The 13,214-nt window shown below is 40.7% G+C and overlaps 1 protein-coding gene across 2 annotated transcripts in view; it reads right to left on the bottom strand.

Annotated features, from left to right (window-relative positions):
* The window catches only part of AGMO (alkylglycerol monooxygenase), a 214,256-nt gene extending 202,819 nt beyond the window's left edge, over positions 1–11,437 (bottom strand). The window contains exons 1-2 of one of the 2 annotated variants that reach the window (XM_077268079.1): positions 11,420–11,437; positions 10,715–10,860 (exon numbers count right to left, since the gene is read on the bottom strand). In XM_077268079.1, coding sequence (XP_077124194.1) covers positions 10,715–10,840 — 126 coding nt within the window. In that variant the 5' untranslated portion in view covers positions 10,841–10,860; positions 11,420–11,437. Of the gene's footprint in view, positions 1–10,714; positions 10,861–10,951; positions 11,142–11,419 lie in introns of those variants that run through there. The other variant, XM_077268078.1, reaches the window with a different exon arrangement.
* Positions 11,438–13,214: the final 1,777 nt, after the last annotated feature.

The raw sequence follows: 13,214 nt of genomic DNA, 5'->3' as shown, positions 1-13,214 counted from the left end.
TACCGGAGTTTTTTTCTGGAGATCGATCTTGTTTTCTAAATTTTAAATACAATTGTAAATTGTTTCTTTCGCTGAGATCTCATTCTGCTGGAGATCCTGCCCAGCAAGTAAAAATTGTTATTTCTTTACTGCGGGGTGACCCCCAAAATTGGGCATTTTCATTGGCACCAGGGGATCCTGCGTTGCTCAATGTGGATGCGTTTTTTCTGGCTTTGGGGTTGCTTTATGAGGAACCAAATTTGGAGATTCAGGCTGAGAAAGCCCTAATAGCCCTCTCTCAGGGGCAAGATGAAGCCGAAATATATTGCCAAAAATTTCGAAAATGGTCTGTGCTTACTCAGTGGAATGAGTGCACTCTGGCGGCAATTTTCAGAGAAGGTCTCTCTGATGCTGTAAAAGACGTCATGGTGGGGTTTCCTGCGCCTACTGGTCTGAATGAGTCCATGACAATGGCAATTCAGATCGATCGGCGTTTACGGGAACGCAAACCTGTGCACCAGTTGGCGGTGTCTTCTGAAGAGGCACCACAGAGTATGCAATGTGATAGCTTTCTGTCCAGAAGCGAACGACAGATTTATAGGCGCAAAAATCATTTGTGCTTCTATTGTGGAAATTCTACTCATGTTATATCAGCATGCTCTAAACGAACAAAGAAAGTTGATAAATCCTCTGCTATTGGCACTTTGCAGTCCAAGTTTATTTTGTCTGTAACTCTAATTTGTTCGTTATCTTCGATGGTTGCGGATGCGTATGTGGATTCTGGCGCCGCTTTGAGTCTTATGGATTGGTCCTTTGCCAGGCGCTGTGGGTTTGATCTAGAGCCTCTGGAAGTTCCTATACCTTTAAAGGGTATTGATTCTACACCATTGGCTAGTAATAAACCACAATACTGGACACAAGTGACTATGCGTATGACTCCAGACCATCAAGAGGTGATTCGCTTCCTTGTACTGTATAATCTACATGATGTGTTGGTGCTGGGATTGCCATGGTTGCAAACTCATAACCCAGTCCTTGACTGGAAAACAATGTCTGTACTAAGCTGGGGATGTCAGGGAAATCATGGGGACACACCTTTGGTCTCCATTGCTTCATCTATTCCCTCTGAAATTCCTGAGTTTTTGTCTGATTATCGTGAGGTTTTTGAGGAATCTACTCTTAATTCTCTTCCTCCTCACAGGGATTGCGATTGCGCCATAGATTTGATCCCTGGCAGTAAATTTCCTAAGGGTCATCTATTCAATCTGTCTGTACCTGAACATGCTGCCATGCGAGAGTATATTAGGGAGTCCTTGGAAAAGGGACATATTCGTCCTTCTTCGTCTCCTCTTGGAGCGGGGTTCTTTTTCGTAGCTAAAAGTGATGGTTCTTTGAGACCTTGTATTGATTATAGACTCTTGAATAAGATCACAGTCAAGTATCAATATCCTTTGCCATTGCTGACAGATTTATTTGCTCGCATTGAGGGGGCGAAGTGGTTCTCTAAGATTGATCTTCGCGGTGCGTATAATTTGGTGCGAATTAAGCAGGGGGATGAGTGGAAAACCGCATTTAATACGCCCGAGGGCCATTTTGAGTATTTGGTGATGCCTTTTGGTCTGTCAAATGCCCCTTCGGTCTTTCAGTCTTTTATGCACAATATTTTCCGTGAATATCTGGATAAATTTATGATTGTGTATTTGGACGATATCTTGATTTTTTCGGATAACTGGGAATCTCATGTTCAACAAGTTAGGAGGGTTTTTCAGGTTTTGCGGACCAATTCTCTGTTTGTTAAAGGTTCAAAGTGTGTTTTTGGGGTTCAGAAGATTTCTTTTTTGGGGTACATTTTTTCCCCCTCTTCTATTGAGATGGATCCTGTGAAGGTTCGGGCTATTTGTGACTGGACGCAACCGACTTCTCTTAAGGGCCTTCAGAAATTTTTGGGCTTTGCTAACTTTTATCGTCGATTCATAACTGGTTTTTCTAGCGTTGTCAGGCCTTTGACTGATTTGACTAAAAAGGGTGCTGATGTTGCAGATTGGTCTCCTGCTGCTGTGGAGGCCTTTCGGGAGCTTAAGCGCCGTTTTTCTTCTGCTCCGGTGTTGTGCCAGCCTGATGTTTCTCTTCCTTTTCAGGTGGAAGTTGATGCTTCCGAGATCGGAGCGGGGGCGGTTTTGTCGCAGAAAAGTTCAGATTGTTCAGTGATGAGACCTTGTGCGTTCTTTTCTCGAAAATTTTCGCCCGCCGAGCGAAATTATGACGTCGGTAATCGGGAGCTTTTGGCGATGAAGTGGGCATTCGAGGAGTGGCGTCATTGGCTTGAGGGTGCTAAACATCAGGTGGTGGTCTTGACTGATCACAAAAATTTGATTTATCTTGAGTCGGCCAGACGTCTGAATCCTAGACAGGCGCGCTGGTCGTTGTTTTTCTCCCGGTTTAATTTTGTGGTTTCGTATCTGCCAGGTACTAAGAATGTGAAGGCGGATGCCCTTTCTAGGAGTTTTGAACCTGATTCCCCTGGTGATTCTAAACCTACGGGTATACTTAAGGATGGGGTGATATTGTCTGCTGTCTTCCCAGACCTGCGACGTGCTTTACAAGAGTTTCAGGCGGATCGGCCTGATCGTTGTCCGCCTGGTAGATTGTTTGTGCCGGATGAGTGGACCAATAGAGTCATCTCGGAGGTTCATTCTTCTGCGTTGGCAGGTCATCCGGGAATTTTTGGTACCAGAGATTTGGTGGCTAGGTCCTTCTGGTGGCCTTCCCTGTCTCGGGACGTGCGTACTTTTGTGCAGTCTTGCGATGTTTGTGCTCGGGCCAAGCCTTGTTGTTCTCGGGCTAGTGGGTTGTTGTTGCCCTTGCCTGTTCCTAAGAGGCCTTGGACACACATCTCTATGGATTTTATTTCTGATCTCCCTGTTTCTCAGAAGATGTCCGTCATTTGGGTGGTGTGTGACCGCTTTTCTAAGATGGTTCATTTGGTGCCCTTGCCCAAGCTGCCTTCCTCATCTGAGTTGGTGCCCCTGTTTTTTCAGAATGTGGTTCGGCTGCATGGTATTCCGGAGAATATCGTCTCCGACAGGGGATCCCAGTTTGTGTCCAGATTTTGGCGGGCGTTTTGTGCCAGGATGGGCATTGATTTGTCTTTTTCGTCTGCATTTCATCCCCAGACAAATGGCCAGACGGAACGTACTAATCAGACCTTGGAGACTTATTTGAGGTGTTTCGTGTCTGCTGATCAGGATGACTGGGTCTCCTTTTTGCCGTTGGCTGAGTTTGCCCTTAATAATCGGGCCAGTTCTGCCACTTTGGTCTCCCCTTTCTTTTGCAATTCAGGGTTCCATCCTCGTTTTTCATCTGGTCAGGTGGAGTCTTCGGATTGTCCTGGAGTGGATACCATGGTGGATAGGTTGCATCGTATTTGGGGGCAGGTGGTGGACAATTTGGAGTTGTCCCAGGAGAAGACTCAACGTTTTGCTAATCGCCATCGTCGTGTTGGTCCTCGTCTTCGTGTTGGGGACTTGGTGTGGTTGTCCTCCCGTTTTGTCCCTATGAGGGTCTCTTCTCCTAAGTTTAAGCCTCGGTTCATCGGTCCTTATAAGATTTTGGAAATTCTTAACCCTGTGTCTTTTCGTTTGGACCTCCCAGCATCCTTTGCTATCCATAATGTCTTCCATCGGTCATTATTGCGGAGGTATGAGGTACCACTTGTGCCTTCTGTTGAGCCTCCTGCTCCTGTGCTGGTTGAGGGTGAATTGGAGTACGTGGTGGAGAAAATCTTGGACTCCCGTGTTTCCAGACGGAGACTTCAATATCTGGTGAAATGGAAGGGCTACGGTCAAGAGGATAATTCTTGGGTTACAGCTTCTGATGTTCATGCTTCTGATTTGGTCCGTGCCTTTCATAGGGCTCATCCAGATCGCCCTGGTGGTTCTTGTGAGGGTTCGGTGCCCCCTCCTTAAGGGGGGGGTACTGTTGTGATTCGGTTCGTGGGCTCCCCCTGTGGTCTCTTGTGGTACTGGTGTCCTGTAAGCTTTGCCTTCAGTTCACCTGTTCCTATCAGGATGTGGGAGTATCCTATTTAACCTTGCTCCTCAGTCATTCTAATGCTGGCCATCAATGTATCCAGAGTGATTCTGTTGCATGTTCCTGCTCCCAGTTTTCTGCTCAGCTAAGTTGGACACTTTAGTCCTTAAGTCTATTTTTGTATGTTTTGTCCAGTTTGCACTTATGTGAATCTCTGCAGCTGGAAGCTCTTGTTGGGCTGAAATTACCACTCCAGTGGCATGAGTTGTCACATGAGTTAAGGTAATTTCAGGATGGTGTTTTGAAGGGTTTTGCAGCTGACCGCGAAGTCCTCTGTTGTATCTTTCTGCTATTTAGTTAGCGGGCCTCTCTGTGCTAAATCTGCTTTCATACTACGTGTGTCCTTTCATCTGCTCTCACCGTTATTATATGTGGGGGGCTGCTATCTCCTGTGGGGACATTCTCTGGAGGCAAGCCAGGACTGTGTTTTCTTCTACCAGGGGTAGTTAGTTCTCCGGCTGGCGCGCGGCATCTAGAGACAACGCAGGAATGCCCCCTGGCTACTTCTAGTGTGGTGTGTAGGTTTAGCATCGCGGTCAGCTCTAGTTTCCATCACCCGAGAGCTTGTCCGTTTATTCTATGCTTCTGATGTTTCCTTGCCATTGGAAACCATAACAGTGGGCTGTGTTATATACTACATGGGCAGTGTTATATACTACATGGGCTGTGCTATATACAACGTGGGCTGTGTCATATACTACGTGGGCAGTGTTATATACTACCTGGCATGTGTTGTATACTACGTGCGCAATGTTATAAACTACGTGGGCTGTGCTATATACTACGTGGGCTGTGTTATATACTGCGTGGGCAGTGTTATATACTACGTGGCCTGTATTATATACTACGTTCACAGTGTTATAAACTATATGGGCTGTGCTATATACTACGTGGGCTGTGTTATATACTGCGTGGGCAGTGTTATATATTACGTGGCCTGTGTTATATACTATGTGTGCAGTGTTATATACTTTGTATATAACACTGTATATAACACTTTGTACAATATATAACACTGCATGGGCAGTGTTATATATTACGTGGCCTGTGTTATATACTACATGCGCAGTGTTACATACTTTGTCGTCTGTGTTATATACTACGTGGGCTGTGTTATATACTACATGGGCAGTGTTATATACTACATGGGCTGTGCTATATACAACGTGGGCTGTGTCATATACTACGTGGGCAGTGTTATATACTACCTGGCATGTGTTGTATAATACGTGCGCAATATTATAAACTACGTGGGCTGTGCTATATACTACGTGGGCTGTGTTATATACTGCGTGGGCAGTGTTATATACTATGTGGCCTGTATTATATACTACGTGCACAGTGTTATAAACTATATGGGCTGTGCTATATACTACGTGGGCTGTGTTATATACTGCGTGGGCAGTGTTATATATTACATGGCCTGTGTTATATACTATGTGTGCAGTGTTATATACTTTGTATATAACACTGTATATAACACTTTGTATAATATATAACACTGCATGGGCAGTGTTATATATTACGTGGCCTGTGTTATATACTACGTGCGCAGTGTTATATACTTTGTGGTCTGTGTTATATACTACGTGGGCTGTGTTATATACTACATGGGCTGTGTTATATACTACATGGCTGTGTTACATACTACGTGTGCAGTGTTATATACTACGTGGGCAGTGTTATATACTACGTGGGCAGTGTTATATACTATGTGGCCTGTGTTATATACTACGTGTGCAGTGTTATATACTATGTGGGCTGTGTTATATACTATATGGACTGTGTTATATTCTACAGGGGCTGTATTATATACTATGTGGGCTGTGTTATATACTGCGTGGGCAGTGTTATATACTACGTGGGCTGTGTTATATACTACATGGGCAGTATTATATACTATGTGGGCTGTGTTATATACTATGTGGGCTGTGTTATATACTACGTGGGCAGTGTTATATACTAGGTGGGCAGTGTTATATACTGCGTGGATGCTATATACTACGTGCGCAGTGTTATATACTATGTGGGCTGTGTTATATACTACATGGGCAGTGTTATATACTATGTGGCAGTGTTATATACTATGTGGGCTGTGTTATATACTACATAGGCAGTGTTATATACCACGTGGCAGTGTTATATACTATGTGGCAATGTTATCTACTACGTGGGCAGTATTATATACTATGTGGGCAGTGTTATATACTATGTGGGCAGTGTTATATACTACATGGGCAGTGTTATATACTATGTGGCAGTGTTATATACTATGTGGGCTGTGTTATATACTACATAGGCAGTGTTATATACCACGTGGCAGTGTTATATACTATGTGGCAATGTTATATACTACGTGGGCAGTATTATATACTATGTGGGCAGTGTTATATACTATGTGGGCTGTGTTATATACTACATGGGCAGTGTTATATACTATGTGGCAGTGTTACATACTATGTGGGCTGTGTTATATACTACATAGGCAGTGTTATATACCACGTGGCAGTGTTATATACTATGTGGCAATGTTATATACTACGTGGGCAGTATTATATACTATGTGGGCAGTGTTATATACTATGTGGGCAGTGTTATATACTGCGTGGGCTGTGTTATATACTGCGTGGGCTGTGTTATATACTGCGTGGGCTGTGTTATAAACTGCGTGGGCTGTGTTATATACTACGTGGGCTGTGTTATATACTACGTGGGCTGTGTTATATACTACGTGGCTCCTATATACTACATGGCTGTCTGTGTTACGTGGCCTCTGCTATATGCTATGTGGCTGCTATATACTGTATATACATACATACATATTCTAGAATACCCGATGCGATAGAATAGGGCCACCATCTAGTATACTATATTCATCTATCTTCTGCCTCCTAGAGAAAAGCATTATAGCAGATATATTCTTGTACATGGGGAAGTATTATAGTAGTTATATTCTTGCACATGGGAGCAGTATTATAGTAGTTATATTCTTGTACATGGGGGCAGTATTATAGTAGTTGTAGTCTTGTACATAGGAGCAGTATTATAGTAGTTATAATCTTGTACATAGGAGCAGTATTATATTAGTTATATTCTTGTACATAGGGCAGTATTATAGTAGTTATATTCTTGTACATAGGGCAGTATTATAGTAGTTATATTCTTGTACATAGGAGCAGTATTATAGTAGTTATATTCTTGTACATAGGGGCAGTATTATAGTAGTTATATTCTTGTACATAGGGGCAGTATTATAGTAGTTATATTCTTGTACATAGGGGCAGCATTATAGCAGTTATATTGCTGTACATAGTGGGCAGCATTATAGTAGTTATATTCTTGTACATAGGAGCAGTATTACAGTAGTTATATTCTTGTACATAGGGGCAGAATTATAGTAGTTATATTCTTGTACATAGGAGCAGTATTATTGTAGTTATATTCTTGTACATAGGAGCAGTATTATAGTAGTTATATTCTTGTACATAGGAGCAGTATTATAGTAGTTATATTCTTGTACATAGGGGGCAGTATTATAGTAGTTATATTCCTGCACATAGTGGGCAGTATTATAGTAATTATATTCTTGTACATATGAGCAGTACTATAGTAGTTATATTCTCGTACTTAGGAGCAGTATTACAGTAGTTATATTCTTGTACATAGGGGCAGTATTATAGTAGTTATATTCTTGTACATAGGGGTAGTATTATAGTAGTTATATTCTTGTACATAGGAGCAGTATTATAGTAGTTATATTCTTGTACATAGGAGCAGTTTTATAGTAGTTATATTCTTGTACATAGGGACAGTATTATAGTAGTTATATTCTTGTACATAGGGGTAGTATTATAGTAGTTATATTCCTGTACATAGGAGCAGTATTATAGTAGTTATATTCTTGTACATAGGGGCAGTATTATAGTAGTTATATTCTTGTACATAGGGGCAGTATTATAGTAGTTATATTCTTGTACATAGGGGCAGCATTATAGCAGTTATATTGCTGTACATAGTGGGCAGCATTATAGTAGTTATATTCTTGTACATAGGAGCAGTATTACAGTAGTTATATTCTTGTACATAGGGGCAGAATTATAGTAGTTATATTCTTGTACATAGGAGCAGTATTATTGTAGTTATATTCTTGTACATAGGAGCAGTATTATAGAAGTTATATTCTTGTACATAGGGGGCAGTATTATAGTAGTTATATTCCTGCACATAGTGGGCAGTATTATAGTAATTATATTCTTGTACATATGAGCAGTACTATAGTAGTTATATTCTCGTACTTAGGAGCAGTATTACAGTAGTTATATTCTTGTACATAGGGGCAGTATTATAGTAGTTATATTCTTGTACATAGGAACATTATTATAGTAGTTATATTCTTGTACATAGGAGCAGTATTATAGTAGTTATATTCTTGTACATAGGAGCAGTATTATAGTAGTTATATTCTTGTACATAGGGGCAGTATTATAGTAGTTATATTCTTGTACATAGGGGCAGTATTATAGTAGTTATATTCTTCTACATAGAGGCAGTATTATAGTAGTGATATTCCTGTACATAGTGGGCAGTATTATAGCAGTTGTATTCTTGTACATAGGAGCAGTATTATAGTAGTTATATTCATGTTCATAGAGGCAGTTGTATAGTAGTTATATTATTGTACATAGGGAGCAGTATTATAGTAGTTATATTCTTCTTCATAGGGAGCAGTATTATAGTAGTTATATTCTTGTACATAGGGAGCAGTATTATAGTAGTTATATTCTTGTACATAGGGGCAGTATTATAGTAGTTATATTCTTGTACATAGGGGCAGTATTATAGTAGTTATATTCTTGTACATAGGAGCAGTATTATTGTAGTTTTATTCTTGTACATAGGGGGCAGTATTATAGTAGTGATATTCTTTTACATAGGGGCTGTATTATAGTAGTTATATTCTTGTACATAGGGGCAGTATTATAGTAGTTATATTCCTGTACATAGGGGCAGTATTATAGTAGTTATATTCTTGTACATAGGGGCAGTATTATAGTAGTTATATTCCTGTACATAGGGGCAGTATTATAGTAGTTATATTCTTGTACATAGGAGCAGTATTATAGTAGTTATATTCTTGTACACGGGGCAGTATTATAGTAGTTATATTCTTGTATATAGAAGTAGTATTATAGTAGTTATATTCTTGTACATAGGAGCAGTATTATAGTAGTTATATTCTTGTACATAGGGGGCAGTATTATAGTAGTTATATTCTTGTACATAGGAGCAGTATTATAGTAGTTATATTCTTGTACATAGGGGCAGTATTATAGTAGTTATATTCTTCTACATAGAGGCAGTATTATAGTAGTGATATTCCTGTACATAGTGGGCAGTATTATAGCAGTTGTATTCTTGTACATAGGAGCAGTATTATAGTAGTTATATTCATGTTCATAGAGGCAGTTGTATAGTAGTTATATTATTGTACATAGGGAGCAGTATTATAGTAGTTATATTCTTCTACATAGGGAGCAGTATTATAGTAGTTATATTCTTGTACATAGGGAGCAGTATTATAGTAGTTATATTCTTGTACATAGGGGCAGTATTATCGTAGTTATATTCTTGTACATCAGAGTAGTATTATAATAGTTATATTCTTGTACATAGAGGCAGTATTATCATTGTTATTTTCTTGTACATAGGGGTAATATAGTAGTTATATTCTTGTACATAGGAGCAGTATTATAGTAGTTATATTCTTGTACACGGGGCAGTATTATAGTAGTTATATTCTTGTATATCGAAGCAGTATTATAGTAGTTATATTCTTGTACATAGGAGCAGTATTATAGTAGTTATATTCTTGTACATAGGGGCAGTATTATAGTAGTTATATTCTTGTACATAGGAGCAGTATTATAGTAGTTATATTCTTGTACATAGGGGCAGTATTATAGTAGTTATATTCTGTACATAGGAGCAGTATTATAGTAGTTATATTCTTGTACATAGGGGCAGTATTATAGTAGTTATATTCTTTACATAGGAGCAGTATTGTAGTAGTTATATTCTTGTACATAGGGGCAGTATTTTTGTAGTTATATTCTTGTACATAGGGGCAGTATTATTGTAGCTATATTCTTTAATATAGGGGCAGTATAATGGTAATTGTAATTTTGTACATAAAGAATGGATAGCTTTTCGACATGCTTGTTTACAAATTTGCAAAACAGTCTGGAATTCATGTTTTTCTTTCTAATAATGACTTGAGTTACAGATTTTGTGACATTTTCTTATCTCTTTACAGCATTTCCTCCATATAGTGGGACATGATTACATGTTACATGATATTCATTTAGTCTGGATAATAATGGACTTGTTTGTTATCACATAATGAGTCCTTTGTTGCCCACTTTTGTCTCCTATGTTTATACACCACTACTTCAGATTGTAGCCATTGCCATCGGGGACAGATAATATATAGAACCTTTGTTTTCACGTCACCGAAACACAGAGAAGAGTCCAGAATCCAGGTTGGTAAACATTCAATATTTGCCCTAATATTTTCATACCGTCTTAGAACCCATATGGCTATAGATATGGGAATTGTATCATTACCTCCTTTCTGTAGGGTTCTCACCTTATCCACGTAATCCGGCACATCTTCTATAGTTCTAAAGGAGGTTTCATTTGGATGCAAGACGTAAAACATCATCCGGACTCCCTGGGAGATGGATTGCTCGCTCTGGCCTGTGAATCCCCCCATGGCTGACGGGAGCTCAGCAGCTGCAGGGAATGGAAGAAAATCCAATAATTTATATGTCTGCAATCACAGGCACTGACTGTGTTTTCATATGAATGTCACCAGCAGACCTACATTGTTTGGAGACTCTTCCTGGTGAAACCTGAGACTGAAGGAAGAATGGCAGGCCACGTGATTCACTCAGTCAAAAGTCCAGAGGGAAAAAGCTCAATGGAAGGCAAGGGGAAGAGTGGAGGAGATAGAGATAAAGCCCCAATGTGCCGGATACAATGTTCTGCTGCAGGAACGTTACATGTGAACCTGTACAGAGCTGAACTTTACACCTTGTTACATTGATAACATGTGACCCTGAAATATCTTGCACTGTAAGGATTCAATCAAAACGGCTGCTGAGTGATACAAAATAACACCTAAAATAATAATAATAATAATAATCACAAAAAAATGTAAAATTGTAAACATTTCTAGAAATCCTTTAGAAAAATATTGCATCTGTTTGTATAATATTTTAAGGGTTTTTCCAAGACTATTTCTTTTTTTACTAAGAGCTTAAAAACTAACAGGCAGGTAGGTGCTACTTACCTGCATGCTGTGCCCGGTGCCGATCTCAGCCGGCACAGAACGGTCATTGATTGCACCTATGAATTCTGCTAAAATCACGTCAACTGAGCAGCAGCTTCTTTTCTGCTCTCCTCCGGCTCGGGGTGTGACTGGCGACGTCATGCTGATTGGCAGCTCCCTGCTATCTATCTGCGGGGAACCGACTGTCAATCAGCATGACGCCGCCAATCACTCCTTGTCGACAGACCAGCCTGGAAGTGAAAGATTTTCTCTGTTAGCATTGTTCAGCCTGCTCAATCTGTGTTGGTGTCAGGTAGAACAGGCAGGAAGTTTACTGATCACCGGTCGTATCGTGACTCCGGTCGTATCGTGACGCCGGTCTGTCTGTGTGAATGGTAAGTCCCGGGCTGCTTTAGACCTGTGGCTTACCAATGGTTGGGAGTGTGCAGAGGATGTCAGGAGTCATGATGACGTAATTTCTTCATACCCAGTGCTCCTAACTACAAGCTGAATTTATTTTTTTATTGAAAATTGCTGTAACGGTGACCGAAAGAGGGACATCATTAGTGTGTTGATGCACAAAGGAGATATTGCTTTTGCACAGGGGCACAAAAAGGAGATTACTATTGTATGGGAGTGCAAAGGGGGACATAAGGACATAGTTATTGTATGAGGCTAAGAGGGGACATAATTATTGTTTGGTGCCAAATGGGGATGCTGTCATGGTTCCCAATGGCAAGGGAACGTAAGAAACATATAAATAACGAACGAGCTCTCGGGTGATGGAAACTCAAGTTGACCGTGAGCTAAATCTACCACACAACTAATAGTGGCCAGGGAGCATACCTACGACTTCCTAGATGCCACGCGCCAGCCGGAGGACTAACTACACCTGGTAGAGAAAGAAACAGACCTGGCTTACCTCTAGGGAAATACCCCAAAAGATGATAGCAGCCCCCCACATGTAATAACGGTGAATTAAGAGGAAAAAACATACACAGTATGAAAGTAGATTTAGCAAAGAGAGGTCCACTTACTAGATAGCAGAAGGATACAAAAGAGGACTTCACGGTCAACTGAAAACCCTTTCAAAAACCATCCTGAAATTACTTTAAGACTCCTGTGTCAACTCATGACACAGGAGTGGCAATTTCAGCCCGCAAGAGCTTCCAGCTACAGAGAATTACAAAAACTGTAAACTGGACAAAAGATACAAAACAAAAGGACAAAGTCCACTTAGCTGATCAGCAGACTAGTAGCAGGAACATGCAACCGAAGGCTCTGGATACAATGATGACCGGCAAGGAAATGACTGGAGAGCAAGGCTAAATAGGAAACTCCCAAACACTGATGGAAGCAGGTGAACAGAAGCAGCAAAGGCAAACAAGTCACCAGTACCACCAGCAACCACCAGGGGAGCCCAAAAAGCAGATACACAACAGTACCCTCCCCTTAAGGAGGGGGCACCGAACCCTCACAAGAACCGCCAGGGCGATCTGGATGAGCCCTATGAAAGGCACGAACCAAATCCGAGGCATGAACATTAGAGGCAGTTACCCAAGAATTATCTTCCTGACCATAGCCTTTCCATTTAACCAGATATTGAAGTCTCCGTCTGGAAATACGGGAGTCCAAGATCTTCTCTACGATGTACTCCAATTCACCCTCCACCAGCACAGGAGCAGGAGGTTCAGTAGAAGGAACCACCGGTACCTCATATCTCCGCAACAACGACCGATGGAACACATTATGGATAGCGAAAGATGCCGGGAGGTCCAAACGAAAGGAAACAGGGTTAAGAATCTCCAAAATCCTA

Source organism: Ranitomeya variabilis, chromosome 6, assembly GCF_051348905.1.
Source record: "Ranitomeya variabilis isolate aRanVar5 chromosome 6, aRanVar5.hap1, whole genome shotgun sequence".
NCBI classification, from domain to species: Eukaryota; Metazoa; Chordata; class Amphibia; order Anura; family Dendrobatidae; genus Ranitomeya; species Ranitomeya variabilis.
Note: the sequence above shows the minus strand (reverse complement) of the source record. Positions and strands in the feature narration are given on the sequence as shown.